Here is a 14,712-nt window from a genome sequence, read left to right as displayed (position 1 = left end):
CAATATGATAACAGCTGACGAGCCAATAAAGCATTCACACGGAACATGTTGTCTCCGTTGCACGAGTCACACAAACGCTTAGCAGTCTCGTTTTTTCGATTTGTCCGCCCACTGCTTGCTTCTTGAAGGAATACAGAGTTCTCGACTCCTTTTTTTTACGAAAACTTTCTTTTAACCTTGAGATCCCCAGTTTCTTTCACAGAGTAAGGATGTTCATGAAAACTACTTTAAAAATGAATTTTTGTTGTCCAGATCATTCAAAGAAATATCAGTAATTCTCTAAGAGATAAGAGTTTCGTAGAATTGGAAACTCTTTTCAATTCGATTAGGTTGTTATTGCATATAATTATAGACTGACTTTGTATCTCTTCCCAACTAAAACAGCTATTTCTCAAAACATCTTCATTTAAACACGGAATTCCAACTGACCGACTTCACCGAAGCACGAAAAAAAAAAAAAGAAAAAAAAAAAAACCTTCTAACTAATCAAACACAAAACGGATGAATGGTTGACTAACTATTACAACGAAATTTTCAACGATCATGCCTGACGATGAATTGATAGAATTGTTCCTCAGCTAATGATTAGAAATTCTCAGTATCGAGTCACCCGTTAGATTTTGTACCCAAAAGATCTGAACACCCATTTGGCAAGTCCCTTGTATGCATCTGTAGACTTGATGTAGCTCTTTCTAGTTTCCCAAACGATGGCAATAGGTATCATTATCAACGCTAGAATGAACATGATGAAAATAAACATCTTGAAGCCATAGTTCTCCACTTCGGCGTGACTTGGAGCAGCACGCTTTGTGGTGACCTGCACAAAAAATGTAAAAGAAAGTTACGATTGGTTTTCTTTGAAGAAAGGTTCACGAGAAGTGAGTATTCAACCCTTCTCGCCCTTTAAGTGATAAGTATCTACATTTTCCCAACAGTATCAGCCCTAGGCTCGATTACCAGTCGGTGTTCGGGAACCGGAGCCCGCACTCCTCCCCGAACCCACGGCTGGACGCGAGAGGTTTCTTTTGTTGCTTATAGCCAATCAGAATTTCGCCAGTCGTTCTTCTCGGGGAGGAACGAGAAAGACCGGACCCGAGAGAGCGGCGGAAATCGAACCTATATCAGCCCCGCCGGCGAGATTCCTTTCTTTACCTCGTTCGACTGGCGATTTATTCTTGCTTGTCTCGCTAAATTCCGTGCCAAACACAATTCTGACGACGACTGCATATTTCTTTTGAGACTACCTTGACCAGATTTCGGTCACTACAAAGCAATTTCTTCAAAACGACGCGAAGATCATTGTGCGGCGATTTTTTTCTTGTCCAATTAAACTGACTACCTTAAAAATATAATTTTTGGTCTGGTCGAGAATTTTGACCTACCTCATTAGAAGGGCTGACGTCAGGGCCCACGTGATTGGTTGTTGGCGGAGCGTCAGTCATTTCAAAAGACGTAACAGTCTCGTCAGGGGGAGGACTGGGGGGGAAAACTGAAGTTTCGAACTTCTTCAATTCACTCTCTTCATTCGCTGTGATGTCTCCACTAGCTTGGCCGTTGGGAGTATTAGGGAGGTTCAATACTCCGGTACTTTCCGAGATGCTATCTGAGGGAACTTTAATCCGCCGGGAGATCCTAACACTTGGTGCCCTAACAAACCAAAAACGTTGTGTAAGTATAGTCGAAGCGCGATTATTCAGACCTCGATTATTCGCCTGTCTGGTCCCATTTGTTTAAGGACAGCTTTTTCCTATCACACACAGCACAAGTAATGAAGCAACGTTGACGCTATTCTATCAGTAGAGTTCAAAGAATGACAAAACTGGCGATGCGAACACACTGATATACGTCATCGTTTTAGGTCGTTTAGGAGAACCGCTGGACAAGGACCGGCCCCGGCCACGGCCACCGCCAACCACATGGTTGCTGCAAACGCTACAGAACACACGCAAACGCAGTGAAAACACTAGTAGGCAGTCAAATACGCAAACGGTAGGCCAGCAAAATGCTACCGACCAGATTAGCTCCTAGTCATTAACTATGTTAAATTTCATTTTACGATATAAAGCGTTGATGGTAAGCTTGGCAAGTGATAACAATAATACACAATGATTTACATGAATACGTATTCAGTTTTAATTTTGGCCATTTTCGATTATCTAAACTATTCAGCTCAATCCACACGAGTCAAGATAATTAAGGTCGACTGCAGTAACTTTAAACCCCCAAAAAAGTGTTGGACAATCTCCGCAATGGTTAGCAGTTTTAGAAGACCCAGTGAAAGCCAGGCACTGAAGAACTGAACTTAGTAAAAAAAACCCTTTTAATCTGAGACTCTACATCGCTAAATTTCGTGCCAAACATTACTATGACGACGACTAAATGTTTCTATGGAGACCACTTTGACTAGCTTTCATTCACTACCAAGTGATCAACGCACTAATTATTGTCCGGCGAGTTAAGAAATCTTGGGTGACGCTCTACCATAAGTAATCCGTAAAATCGCCACAGAAATTTAAAGTAGTAATACTTCATAAGTAATCCGTAAAATCGCCACAGAAATTTAAAGTAGTAATACTTCACGACTGAAATTGTTCTAGAGGTTGTAGAAGTTCTAATCGCCATCGGACAAAGGCTTAAAAACTCAACTAGAGGTTATTAGAGCTGCGTTTTATTCTTTTCTACCACAAATAAATAAATAAATTGCACAGCAGCCATTTGAAATGTCGTCATGCCGTAAAGTACGGATTATACTATGATATATAACGTGGTTATTGATCTATCAGAGGGCGCGTATTCCCATGGCTGATCACCGAAGACGAACGCATGACGAACACACCGAAAAGGTTTTGAGTTCTGACTGGTCCAAGAAAGAACCACAGCCATTTCTTAATGAGTTGCGAATATTTTTTCACTGTTCACTTGTCGTTTTGAGATTAAAACTCCTCTCGTGTATTAAACAACAAACCGCAAGCGCTCTTTAATCAAACTGATTAAAAAATAAAGTTTTCCGAAAGAAAGTACCAATAAGCTTCTAACCACACGCAATCAAGCTGTCCGCAAATCGAAACCCGAGTGTATAAATCTTGTTTAACCATCGCAAGGTGCAAATTCTTTTTTCATAAAGTACACTTAAAAATGATCCATGTCAAACTCCGGTTTAAATATCTCAGTTCATTTTAAGGCTGGATAAAAAGGCTAAGAAAATTAATAGTCTAGGAGAATAGGAAGATTTTTAGCCGCGGAAAAAATAATAAATAAATTTACGGCTACCTTTAAGGCAATCTGTTATGTTAACGCGTAAAAACTTTCGTTGAAAACAAGACTGAGAAATGAATGCCCCTTGTTTTTCCTGAGTCTGGGAGAATAAAAAGACTTTACGTCTTGAAAAAATAATGAATTAATTTACGGCTGCCTTTCAAGAAATCTGTTGTGTTGACGAGTAAGAACTTTCAATTTTGCGCATCTTGTCTCTGAAAGCAAAGTTCCATGAATTGTTTTCAAGGTCAGATAAACATCTTCAGAAAAAAACGCAACAGAAGACAAAACGTCGAATATAAAATGAAAACGAAAGGGAGAATATTAAAAAAACATAAACATAATTTGCAAAAACAGCTGTCGACGAAACGGGAAGAAACGCAACCTGCCTTCGCCAGAGAATAAGAGGATGAATCTATAAATCCAAGGGCTGGAAGTGTATCCCATTGGTACAAAACAGAATTGCTGTCACTACTTAAAAACAAACGGAAACGTTGAAAATAACGACGGAACAGAAACAGCTGCCAAGGAAGCGGGGATTCAGGTTGAAGGGAGACATTCGATTTTAAAAAGCGAATGAACTGCGAATGGAGCATTGGTCACTGCTCAACAGAGTGCGGTAAACAAAGCAAACAGTGCAGTGAGGTGCTGTGAGTCAAGGTATACAACTGTACGTATAAATAAATAATTGTACAAAACTAAAATGAACTCACCTCTTGATCAGCGGCTCTGGACGACTGATCTTCTCACTTTCTGCGATAAGCTGGTCTTGAGTGGGCCCGCTAAAAGTTCAATGATTCAACGAAAGAAAAATCCACTCTTAATTCACCACGCAAACTCAACGCTAAGAGCGAGAACTGCTCCGCTGCCTTTAGCGACAAACTTGCTTTTGACCCCCCATCAGCAGTTAATTCAAATGAGAGAACCTACTGCAACCGTATTTACACGTATGTCATGATGTGGAAAACAAGCGTCCAATCAGATAAATCGATTTCTAAGCAGATTATCCTCTTTCTAGGCAGGGTTTTAATAAAAACCGTTTACCGGCGCCGCGGTCTACCGATGCGCATAAGACCTCTTATTGCCGTCTGATTAGACTGCGAACAGGTTCTCTTGTTAGCCTTTCGCCTGACGGCATAGCCGCAAATTAGACCATCGACAGCTGCTTATGGAAAAAAGTTATTCTGCTAGTGCAATTAAAAGAGGTTTTTACCAATATCGAAACAGCTTGGCTTTCTAACGGTAGCAATAATAATTAAACATTCGCGCGATCACAGATTGTACAACTAAGCAGAAGCGATCACAGCGTAAACAAAATCGCGCTTTAGAAAACTTAGAGAAGTTGTGATTACATGAACCTTTGAAAGGAAAATGCTTTTGAAAAAAAAAATGAATTTCCTTGATTAACAAAATGATAAGTAATTACTTTCACACAAAAATTTAAGACTATTAATTTTTGTTGCTAACCTCTCCTTTTAAGTTTACGTATCTCTCATGACAAGAAAACAATCTTAAGTCCATGTAATGAGGCTGTGATGCGTACCCCTGTTATGTGTTCCTGTTATGTGTTCCTGATAAATGTTCCTGTCAAGGGTTCCTTATTATTTCCTATTCTGTTTTCGCCCCTGATAAAATTCTTTCGCCTGTCCCTAATGTGTTCTCCCATAACATGCCCATGATATGTTCCTTTCACCTGTCCTTTTTGCATTTCCTTATTCCATACCCCCGCTATACCTCCCTGTTCAGCTATTCACTTGTCCCTCCCCACTATGCGGCCCTCCTGTGTAAATGCCTCTAGTATATGCATTGACGAACGGATTCGACATGTTCTCATGAAGTTACCCTTGCCAAATCCTAAATGCCCGTCCATTTTATTGTCGCTCCCCAACCCGTGTCCCTGTTGCATACACATATCCCCTTACACGAATCATTACAGAGCAAGGCGACATACTTACATGTACTTATGCTTTGATCTTCTAAAGAGCCTCTGAGGTGAAAGTGCCTTTCGTTTTGGCTTTGCTACTGAACTCTCTGAATGACTGTTAAGACAACAAAAGACAATGGATGTTCAAGGAATCAAAAACCAAGTTAAGAGCAAGGGTTTTTCAAAAAAAAAAAAAAAGTTTATGAATACAAACTTGTAATTGCCATTAGCAAGCTATTAATCCCATGGCTCTAAAGGAGACTTTGTTACCACCACCCCATCCTAAGCTGGGATACTAGTCCATCTCCAAAATCCTAACCAGAGCATCTGTTTATCTTGCCCAACTGAGAGGGTGCAAGGGGTCAAAGATAAGAATGCTCTAGGAATAATATTGGTCTTTTAAAAGTTATCCACCACACCCCACAGACTTTCATAAAATCTATTGAATTGTTCATTTGTACCAATTTATACTTCTACCTGCAGTTGGAGAGGTTTGATCATTTTTCTAACATAATTTTTAAATTTTTTTAATTACCTTTTTTTTCGCAGATGGGGGAGGTGTGGTTTGACAGTAAAGTCTCATAACAAGGAAAAAAAAACACAATAAGCCCAGCTGGGACTCAAATCTGGGCATTCCAATGTAGAGTTTTGCACCCCGACATTTAATGACCATCATGTTTCACCATTTCCTCTTTAAAAACAACCACCATATCGTTTAGACAACCAACAAGTACAAACGGTATTTTTTCTGAAATTCCACATACAGGGTATGAGAAAGCTAGGTGATTGGTACATCCGTTCCACCTTCACCAACTTGATAATAATTACCTGTAAAATGCAAGATGCTCTACAGCACATTTCCATAAATGCTTGCATGCCAGAGGATCAGGGAGTCTGAAGCCATAGTTAGCTTTACGCTACAAGAGAACAAACAAAACGCCAGTTACAAAAAAATCAAGTTTCTTGCCTGTGGAAACTCCCCACCCAAGTGTCAATATTCTTCATACTGTTTTCTATACATTTCCTATGGTACTAACTAGGAGAATTTGCTTAACAATCACGGCTTCTTATGCTGACAATCATTTTCTTTATTCTCATGTCCTCCCCTGGGGTGGGTGGGTGGGTAACAGGACCCCCGTTGATACCAGTGTTTACTACACTGAAGGGGCTATCTTGTATAAATATAGATATCTACTCTACTCTACTCTATGTGTGATTCAGCACTTTTAATGTAAGGAGAATTGATGCCTTTGTCGCTCTTAGGGATTAAGGGGCAGAGGTATTACAAAATTATTGACTGCAGCCGTGCTACAAAAATTTATCTGCTTCAACAATAAAACTTTGTACAAAACCCATAAAACATCTGTCAGTGTAGTCTTAATAGCTGAAAAATAAACTTTAGGGAAGTTAGTCTTTTCTTTTACTTACAGCATCCTTTTGAACCTGCACATAGAAGACTTTGTTCTCATAAGTGCACTTTAAAACCTCGCTCCTTCAAACATTGAAAAAAAGAAAAAAAATCACAAGGAAAATTTCTTCTTTGTTCAATATAACATATTTGGGAAAAATAAAAATCATTCATATGTATATCAACAAACTTGCTTGCAATCAACGCCTCAATGGCTGATGATCTACATTACCTGTAAATAGGTTTAGATGTGAGCCACAAAAACTGAGTTACACACTTCAATTAATTGCTTACTTGTAAACTTTCAACATAATATTTATAAAAATAGGCAAACAGAGTTTTCTCTTCAGTTTTTTCTACTGGTTCTGTTTGAATTTTGCTTTCTTTTGATAAGATCCTGCCAAATTCTTTTTTTCCAGCAGTGAGAAGGCAATACAGCAGAAGGAAAAAAAGGAAACATATTTGTTCACTGTAGTCTAAAGTTTCCCTGCAAACCTTAACTTCACAACATATAGAATATGGGTCAATAAATAACATGTCTAAAAATAAAGAGCAAATGAATTAAAATTGATTAAAGACCCATACTTGTGGGAGGCATTGAAGCTTGATACACATACAAGATGCAGTAGACTACGTCACCTTGAGACTACCCACTCTGCAGGACAGGGCACCACAGACACAGAGACTCCCAAGACACAAATGCAATTGAGTTGGAGGATTGGAAACTGGTAACCACTGATATCAAATTCACCATCAAAAAGGCCACTTTGCTATGCCCTATCCTCCAATTTAGTTGACAACAATGTGGAGGGTCTAACATATCCCATGTTACAAGAACAGAGCACTCACTGACTCACCAAACAAATCCTGACACTTTCTTTCCTTCTCTGATAATAGCTATTCCTCCAGGAGTAAGACCAAGGTAAAGTTGAACATTGTCTTGATCCTGTGGATAAAACAAGCATAGATTCTGATATTTAGTATCCTAGAAACCCCAGCTGTTACATCAATCAATCAATCAACTTTATCTAACAAGGGTAACACGGGACAGAGCTTCAACTGAGTAACTAGTGGCCCTCAAATGAAGGTTTAAATGCTGTGTACATCAAAGTCAATCATGCAAGTACTACAGGAACCTTCTTTCTTAAAGATCAGCTAGTTTTAACAAAGAAAACAAATCTAATGATGCTTGAGAGAAAAAACAAGTGACAAGGATTATTGCCACCCACCCCCCTTGATGGGATGCCAGTCCATTGCAAGGTTACCCCCCCCTCCCCAGAATTTCCACAGGCTTCTCAACAGTTCACTGGTACCCATTCCTACTCCTGGGTGGAGAGAGGCACTGTGAAAGTAAAGTCTTTAGCCCCAAAACCCAACACATTGACCCAGCCAGGTCTCAAACCCAGACCCTCTCAGCCCAGAGTCCAGCACACTGAACAATGGCCTGCAGTGTCTCTATTCGTGATCATGATGATTGATGGGAAATGACCGCCGAATCAATATCACAGTTTGGATGTTAGTCTGTCTCCTACCTTGCACGGGTGAGGATCCACTCCATACATATCAAGGGCCTTGACTTTGCCAAGAAAGTTCTTCTCAGCCACAGAAGGTACCTGGCCACTTTAAAAGAAAAAAAAGTTTGAGATCTGATCAATTAATGGTCAAATATGACTGATTATTCAAGACAACTCTGTAATAGTTGGAAAGGTATAAGAGTTCAGGTGGGATTGCCTAGCCCTGGGACTAGCAAAAGTGTCTCGTTAACAAATGTGCCCCTCAAATAAAGGCAAAAGATGCAAATGTTACAGGAGCATTTTTTAAACCGTAACAAAAGTTTGCATCCCTTGAATGAAGGTATCAGTAGAAGCGTGTCAAATACAAGGTCCACCAAAAGCCCCTAATGCCTGTCCAGATATGCAAAGAAATTACTGTCCTATTACTGTCCTACAAGATGCACCTGTTACCTATATCTACTTATTTCCTGTAATAAAAGTTGTGCGTATTGTAGCAATGCAATAGGAAAGAACATCTAAAAGACTTACGCAAGCTGCTTGTGAATTTCCATGATCTTCTTCTCAAGCTTGTCTGATTGTTTTGGAACAATACGGAACTCTGATACATAAGAGTCACCATGATCATCTGGGTCATAGTCCCCTATTTCACCTGTTAAGAAAGAAATAAACCAATGAAGTTAAAGTCAACTTTTATTGAACTATATTACACTACTCTACAAGGAATTATGGATGTACTTATATTATAGACTGAGATAAATAGTATACCACAATTTCCTCTGCTTTGAAAACATAATATCTTCACTGCACCTAGTGAACATACCATCCATATCTTCATGTGTGAAGATGTGAATACTGTCAGGGCAACCAGGTCAAGTAACGTGGCAGTTTTACTTTTTGTGAAGGGTTTACCTAATCCTTCAGCCCCTAAGAGTGACTGGTATCTAATTTCTCCTTACAACATCACCCCTAAATCAAACATTGAAGTCATGAGAGTAAAGGAAATGATCAATAACTAAATAAACCCTTGATTGTTAAACAAATTCTCCTTATCAGTAGCTTACGAAATGTATAGAGAACAGTATGGAGAATATGCAATCTGTTGTTAGGGTGTAAAGGGTTAGATTAAAAAATATTATTTGCCTTGAATTCATTTTTTTTTCAAGGGGAAGAACATTTCTTGGTGGTGAGAACTTGTTTAATTTTTATGTCAGAGGCTAAATAGCTTTTCTGGGGGGCTGAGTCTACATGTATGTGATCTCTGTTTTTGCTGCTCTTTTCAAATATATGCTTTGATCTAAATAATGTAACCATATCTTTAAAATAAAGAGAATATTACATTTTTGCTTGTGGATACCATTTACTCTCCTTGCATTCATATCATATTACTTACACTAGTTTGCTTCAATCATTTGTAATCGATATTATCAACAACCAAAGGTAACCTTCCTGTCAATGCCTGGCAGTGTGTTTCCTTTATGTATCAACTCAATCTTGGGTCACTTGTACTTAATAAGTAAAATTCAGTTTATACAATCAAATAAGTCGAAGTCGCAGTGAAAAGAGCATTAAAACTTTTTTCTCCAAGTTACCTTGCACAATGTATGCTCCCAGTTCAACCAAATCATTAAATGAGCAAAGGAGTCTGTTACAAATAAAAGTAAGCAAATTCTTATCAAATTGAGTTAAGCTAAATAAATATACGACATGTCATGACTATGTATGTACGTTGTGACTTTTGCCAACAAAGTGGAAAGAGAATACACTCAACCCTCTGCTAGCAGATACTTCAAATAAGCAGGAAAATCTTGACAACTGAGAATAATTCTGTTCACTATTTAAGTTGGAACTAGCTCAGCATGACACAGGGCTCAACACTAACGGTAGCCCACTAGCCACAGACTTGTAGAAATTCGGTTTTAGCTAGTGGTTTTCAATTTCCACAAGCCAGCTTGGCAAGTAAACAAACTGAAATTGTCGTACCATCTAATATTTCACTAGCCACTTGGCTAGTAAGTTGAAAAGTTCGTGTCGAGCCCCGAAGACAGTCCACTCACTGAGAGAGTTCAATGATGACTCACTCTGACACGAACATTCGCTTCCTAAATTGTATCCACTAGATATTCTGACAGAATTTTTCAGAAAATTAGGAAACCTCTCAGAGAATAAGTGTTCTGGAAAGTCAATTTCAGTTAGTGGTAGAGAGGCAACTATTATACTGCTTTTACTTGAGGTCCCAGCAATGATAACAACCTTCCAAAATGGACACCACTGTTGACAGAGGTCTGTCTCCATGCTTTGTAAAGGAAATTTCTACTATTGAATGTAGCATTTTTATGATAGCAAAGTCACACAGGGAAGCGGTAAATCTGGTGTACATTTCTTACCTGCCATGCAAAATATCCCTTTTCACTTGAAGGAAAAACTGATATCTGAATTAACATATAGAAGAATTAGATCATGTCAGCAAATCACATCTTAGACAATGGGCAAAATGTTTAAATATACCTAGCATTTCATTCCTATCTCCCCTTATTGATAAAATTATTTTTGGTTCTTCTTTTTACTAGTCTACTTGATATGGTATTTATATTGTAAAAAGAAGTTCTGTCTTGGTCATTCATGGGAGTTTGAGAGTTTTAACACCCAGTCTAGGAAGTTTAACCGTCAAGTTAAACAATTTTTGTTTTCAAATTTTCCCTGCCAAATTTTGATTTCAAAGGAAGGATTACGTTTATCCAAGTATCAGTGACCAGTTGTAACCCACCTGGTTATTTCCTCATGGAGAACACTTGGGTCTACAGCATAAAACTTCACCCTGAAAAACAACTTGTAGGGAGGCTTCAGAGCTGCAAGTAAAGAAGAACAAAGAAGAGGTTTAAGTATTATGCAAATATACACCAACCCATCATTCTCAAGCCTGTTTGTGCTTGTTGATCTATTTCTTGTTGCTAACATGCTCACATGAATACAGCTTTGACAGTCACATTTTTGTAAATATTAAGACCAGAATTAACTCAAAACAAGGTAAGAAAAGTAAACACTTTGGCAGTCTTCCTAATTTGCACAAAACCAATGATTTTTAAAAAGAAAACTGAATAGGAAAGATTGCGTCCGAACTCTTTGATACATGTTAGGACCTTTAGAGTGTCTTTGGAAGTGATCAGTCCTGCACAAAAAATGTTGAACCATTGAGTAAAAAAAAAAAAGAGGTTGGTTTTCAACAGCAAATTGAATACCAACAAGATGTTCAAGTCAAGTTATAAAAACCTTGACCAACAAACTGCTCTGAATTGGCTATAATGAGGGTAAAACTGGATGGAACAAACCACCTAGACTTCAGCAATAAAACAACTTGAGAATAGAATTCTGCTTTGCTCTCACCAGTTATACTGGTAAGGTTATCTGAATTAAAATGAAGACCAGAAAATACTTACTCTTCATCTGCCTGATAACACTCTTACTAGGATCCAGCCAATGCTATAAACATAAAGTAGTGATTTAATAAATTGGCGATCATTTCCATCATTCTCATGACCTGTACATACAATTCAAGGGTGTGTGATACTGTTAAGAGAAACTACGAGTAGAAAGCCAATCACCCTTAGAGGTTAAAGAGTTCATGCATTTGTTTCTTTCCAATCTAATGCAACATATTTAATTTTGTTAGGCCCATAACAAGAAAACCTAAGTATTTCCTTGACTCTGATGATGACTTCTGCACAGGTTGTTGAAACATCAGTTGCCACCACAGGATTATCACACTACACTTTCCAAAGTATTTCAAAAGGAATTTTTGAAAAGTTTGAGGAACACAGAAATTCTGATGAAGTTATCATGGATTGCATTCAAAACTTAATTATCAAAAGCTAATCCTATTGCAATAATAACAATTTAAAGCATGATTTGTGAGGCCTATTGGGTTATTGTGTGACAGTCATTCAATTGAGCACAAGCACGTGTCATTAAAAATCAATCAGCAGACAGGCTTATCTCTTGAATGATTGCCAAAATTAAAGTAAGAAAGGGCGTTGAATTTAGCTAAACAGACATCAAGACCTTTACAATTAGTAACCCTGTAAGATTCTAACTTGACATTTAAAACTCAGGGGGGGAAGGGAAAAACAAAACAAAACAATTACATACAAAGAAAAACTTAAATATTAGGAGCTGAAAAAGACACCATGCAGAAACATCAATTACAAACAATTTAAAGTTCTTAAAACAAACAACTACTATACATTACTTTATTTATTGCAAAGTAATTTATACAAAAAATACCAACCCGTTGTTTAGCATCATCAACAAAGCGAAGACCAAAATAATCTTTCTCCAACAAATCAAGGGTTTTGCAGACTTCATCAAAGACTGCCTGACCCTTCACATCTCTCTGTATTCACAGGCAAACAAAAGAGAGGTGTTAATTAATCCATATTTTTGGACTATGAACATCAATGCCCAGCCCAAAAATACAACATTGCAAGACAAAACAGGATACAACCCTCCACTGCTTCACAAAACTGCCACATCAACTTGCTCGAGCAACTACCAACATGTCACTGCTCGCAAAAACAAGCTGGAAATTACGATCTGTTGGCAAGTTTCAAAGAGGTTTCGAGCCGCAAAAATTGACGAAGCAGACAGGATATATGCATATTTCTGCCGGCGTGGTAAATGAAAAGAGATACACTGTAATTTAGTGCAATTCTTCGAGACAAAGATCGTTTCTAAATTAATCTTGGCCACGAACTTTTGTCAACAAATCAGAAATTTTTTCAAACTTAGGTTCTCCGGAATAGAAATTCTTTAGATCGAGCATTCTGGTTTCACGTGCACACTGCAGAATACAAAGATCAATACTTAAACATTGTACGCAAACAATCCGACACTAAACATTAGCACGTTTCCTTTGACACTCAATTTTTAACTAACTAGGTGAGAACTACTTCCATGCCGCCTCAATAAAATAAGGTCGGATCGAATAGAGTAACTCCACGAACAAAAATCTTCAAGCTCGCTATGTCACGCTTGAACGAGTATAACACGATCGCGTGTAACTTGAGCATGTGTTCATTTCGCCGCTGTAGATCGTGAAATTTCAGTCACTGCCAATACTTCCATCTCTTCGAATGTGTGATTCTAAGCTTCTATTTAACAACTGACGGTCTGAAACGCATTTGTGATGAAAATGCTAATTACTTTTATCCTAGAACAAAAATGGTTATTCACCGCTCCTGAGCTTGTTTGAATGAATCGCATTTAACAAAGCGACTGCGATAGGGAAGTACTTTTCAAAAAATGAATCCATATTTCTACAAATATCGGGAGAGCAAGAAAAGATGTAAATCCCTTCAATTTACAAAACATATGCTGGTTATAACAAATTTACACAATAAAAGATAGATGGCAGTTCGACGTTTCTTGATCTTGCACGCAAAACTTTTCGAAGTTTAGAGTGAAATTGAAGAGAATTCGGCGGGATTCCACGGACGATCGACACAAAATAAGCTTGAAGACACAGAAAATTTGAATTTATCTCTTCACATAAGAAGAGAAAACGATTTTCGAGCCAATAGTTTAAAATCCAATCCATGTTGCGAATTTATTCCACGAAACGTATGCGTAGTTGTTTGTTATCATTCCGGTTCTTGGATAATACCGTGTGTCTGAGGTTTTAGGCTTAATAATCTCTGCAAACGAAATCAATAAGCGCTTTCCCGACTAAAACGAAATTATAGGATCTGCAGAGAGAAAACGGGGTTAGATTACGGGTTAGTTATGCAATTCTGGCCACCATAATTGTGGAAGGACGCAGCAAAGATCACTTCGAAGTAGCTCGTCTATTATTACTTACTCAAAACATGAATTTTACCTTGAAATCGCATGTCAACTCCGTATCGTCTAGAAGGCTGACTTTACACTGGAACTCTCCCTCTAGGTTACTCCTACTGCCAAACTTAATCATCTTTAGGTAACTTTAGAATAATTTGCTTGAGCTGCTCATGAACGGAATTGAACACGATGATCGGACGCCGAAAGAGCTGGCCTCACTACCGCGTTCTTTCTGGTGCTCTCCCTAAGAACATTGCGCATGATCATGAATTTTTAAGAAATTATTGCCCGGATGTAAAAGCCACAGGTGTAACATGTAAAACTCTCACGAATCGACCGCAAAATCCACCAGTCTACACGGTTTGTTTTCGCAGTTTCACAGTGATATGTTCAAATCTCACGGTTCTTAAGTTGTGTTGCAAATCTATCCTTTAAAAATAAATTGGGGAGTGTCTGAGTGAAGGCACTCCCAGAAGATTTCAGCTATGGGACCAGCGAGCATTGTTCCTCTTGGAGTTGGAACAAACGGAAGTGTCTACTAGAAACAGCGTTCATCTTACAAAGAAGACTTCTTTACGCCAGCGAAATGACTGGAATTTTTTTTTATTATTATTATTTTATTTGGGGGGGGAGGGGACAAACTGGAGGGGTATGGGACGCGAGAGGTTCTCTCTTTCCCATCCCCGACTCCCCCTTCCATACCAATACGACCGATGTGACGTCTCGAGTTTTATAATGAATGACTTTTACCAAGAGATTACAAACTGTTTGTAATCTCTTGC

The 14,712-nt window shown here is 38.4% G+C and overlaps 1 protein-coding gene and 1 long non-coding RNA gene across 2 annotated transcripts; one reads left to right on the top strand and one right to left on the bottom strand.

The window, feature by feature from the left end:
• Positions 1 to 366: 366 nt before the first annotated feature.
• Positions 367 to 14,174, bottom strand: LOC111327224 (FERM domain-containing protein 3). Its single transcript, XM_022931355.2, has 15 exons — positions 13,971 to 14,174; positions 12,384 to 12,488; positions 11,536 to 11,578; positions 10,866 to 10,947; positions 10,486 to 10,530; positions 9,691 to 9,743; positions 8,630 to 8,750; positions 8,120 to 8,207; positions 7,445 to 7,533; positions 6,608 to 6,671; positions 6,008 to 6,096; positions 5,211 to 5,294; positions 3,969 to 4,037; positions 1,383 to 1,647; positions 367 to 817 (listed from the first exon to the last, which is right to left on the bottom strand). Exons 1-15 carry the CDS (start codon positions 14,061 to 14,063, stop codon positions 614 to 616), a joined length of 1,494 nt encoding a protein of 497 aa, XP_022787090.1. The 5' UTR covers positions 14,064 to 14,174; the 3' UTR covers positions 367 to 613.
• Positions 3,775 to 5,778, top strand: LOC148732827 (uncharacterized). The gene is made up of 2 exons (XR_016000202.1): positions 3,775 to 3,915; positions 5,729 to 5,778. It is a non-coding gene; the product is annotated as an uncharacterized LOC148732827 (long non-coding RNA).
• Positions 14,175 to 14,712: the final 538 nt, after the last annotated feature.

This window comes from Stylophora pistillata, chromosome 4, assembly GCF_964205215.1.
Source record: "Stylophora pistillata chromosome 4, jaStyPist1.2, whole genome shotgun sequence".
Lineage (NCBI taxonomy): Eukaryota > Metazoa > Cnidaria > Anthozoa > Scleractinia > Pocilloporidae > Stylophora > Stylophora pistillata.
Note: the sequence above shows the minus strand (reverse complement) of the source record. Positions and strands in the feature narration are given on the sequence as shown.

Bases quoted from the DNA above. Each gene is read 5' to 3' on its own strand.
- LOC111327224 (XM_022931355.2), bottom strand. From the start codon at position 14,063: ATGATTAAGTTTGGCAGTAGGAGTAACCTAGAGGGAGAGTTCCAGTGT. The intron at 9,744-10,485 runs GTAAGAAATGTA...TATTTGTAACAG, and splicing joins AGGGATATTTTGCATGGCAG to ACTCCTTTGCTCATTTAATG. The intron at 1,648-3,968 runs GTGAGTTCATTT...TTGGTTTGTTAG, and splicing joins CCAGAGCCGCTGATCAAGAG to GGCACCAAGTGTTAGGATCT.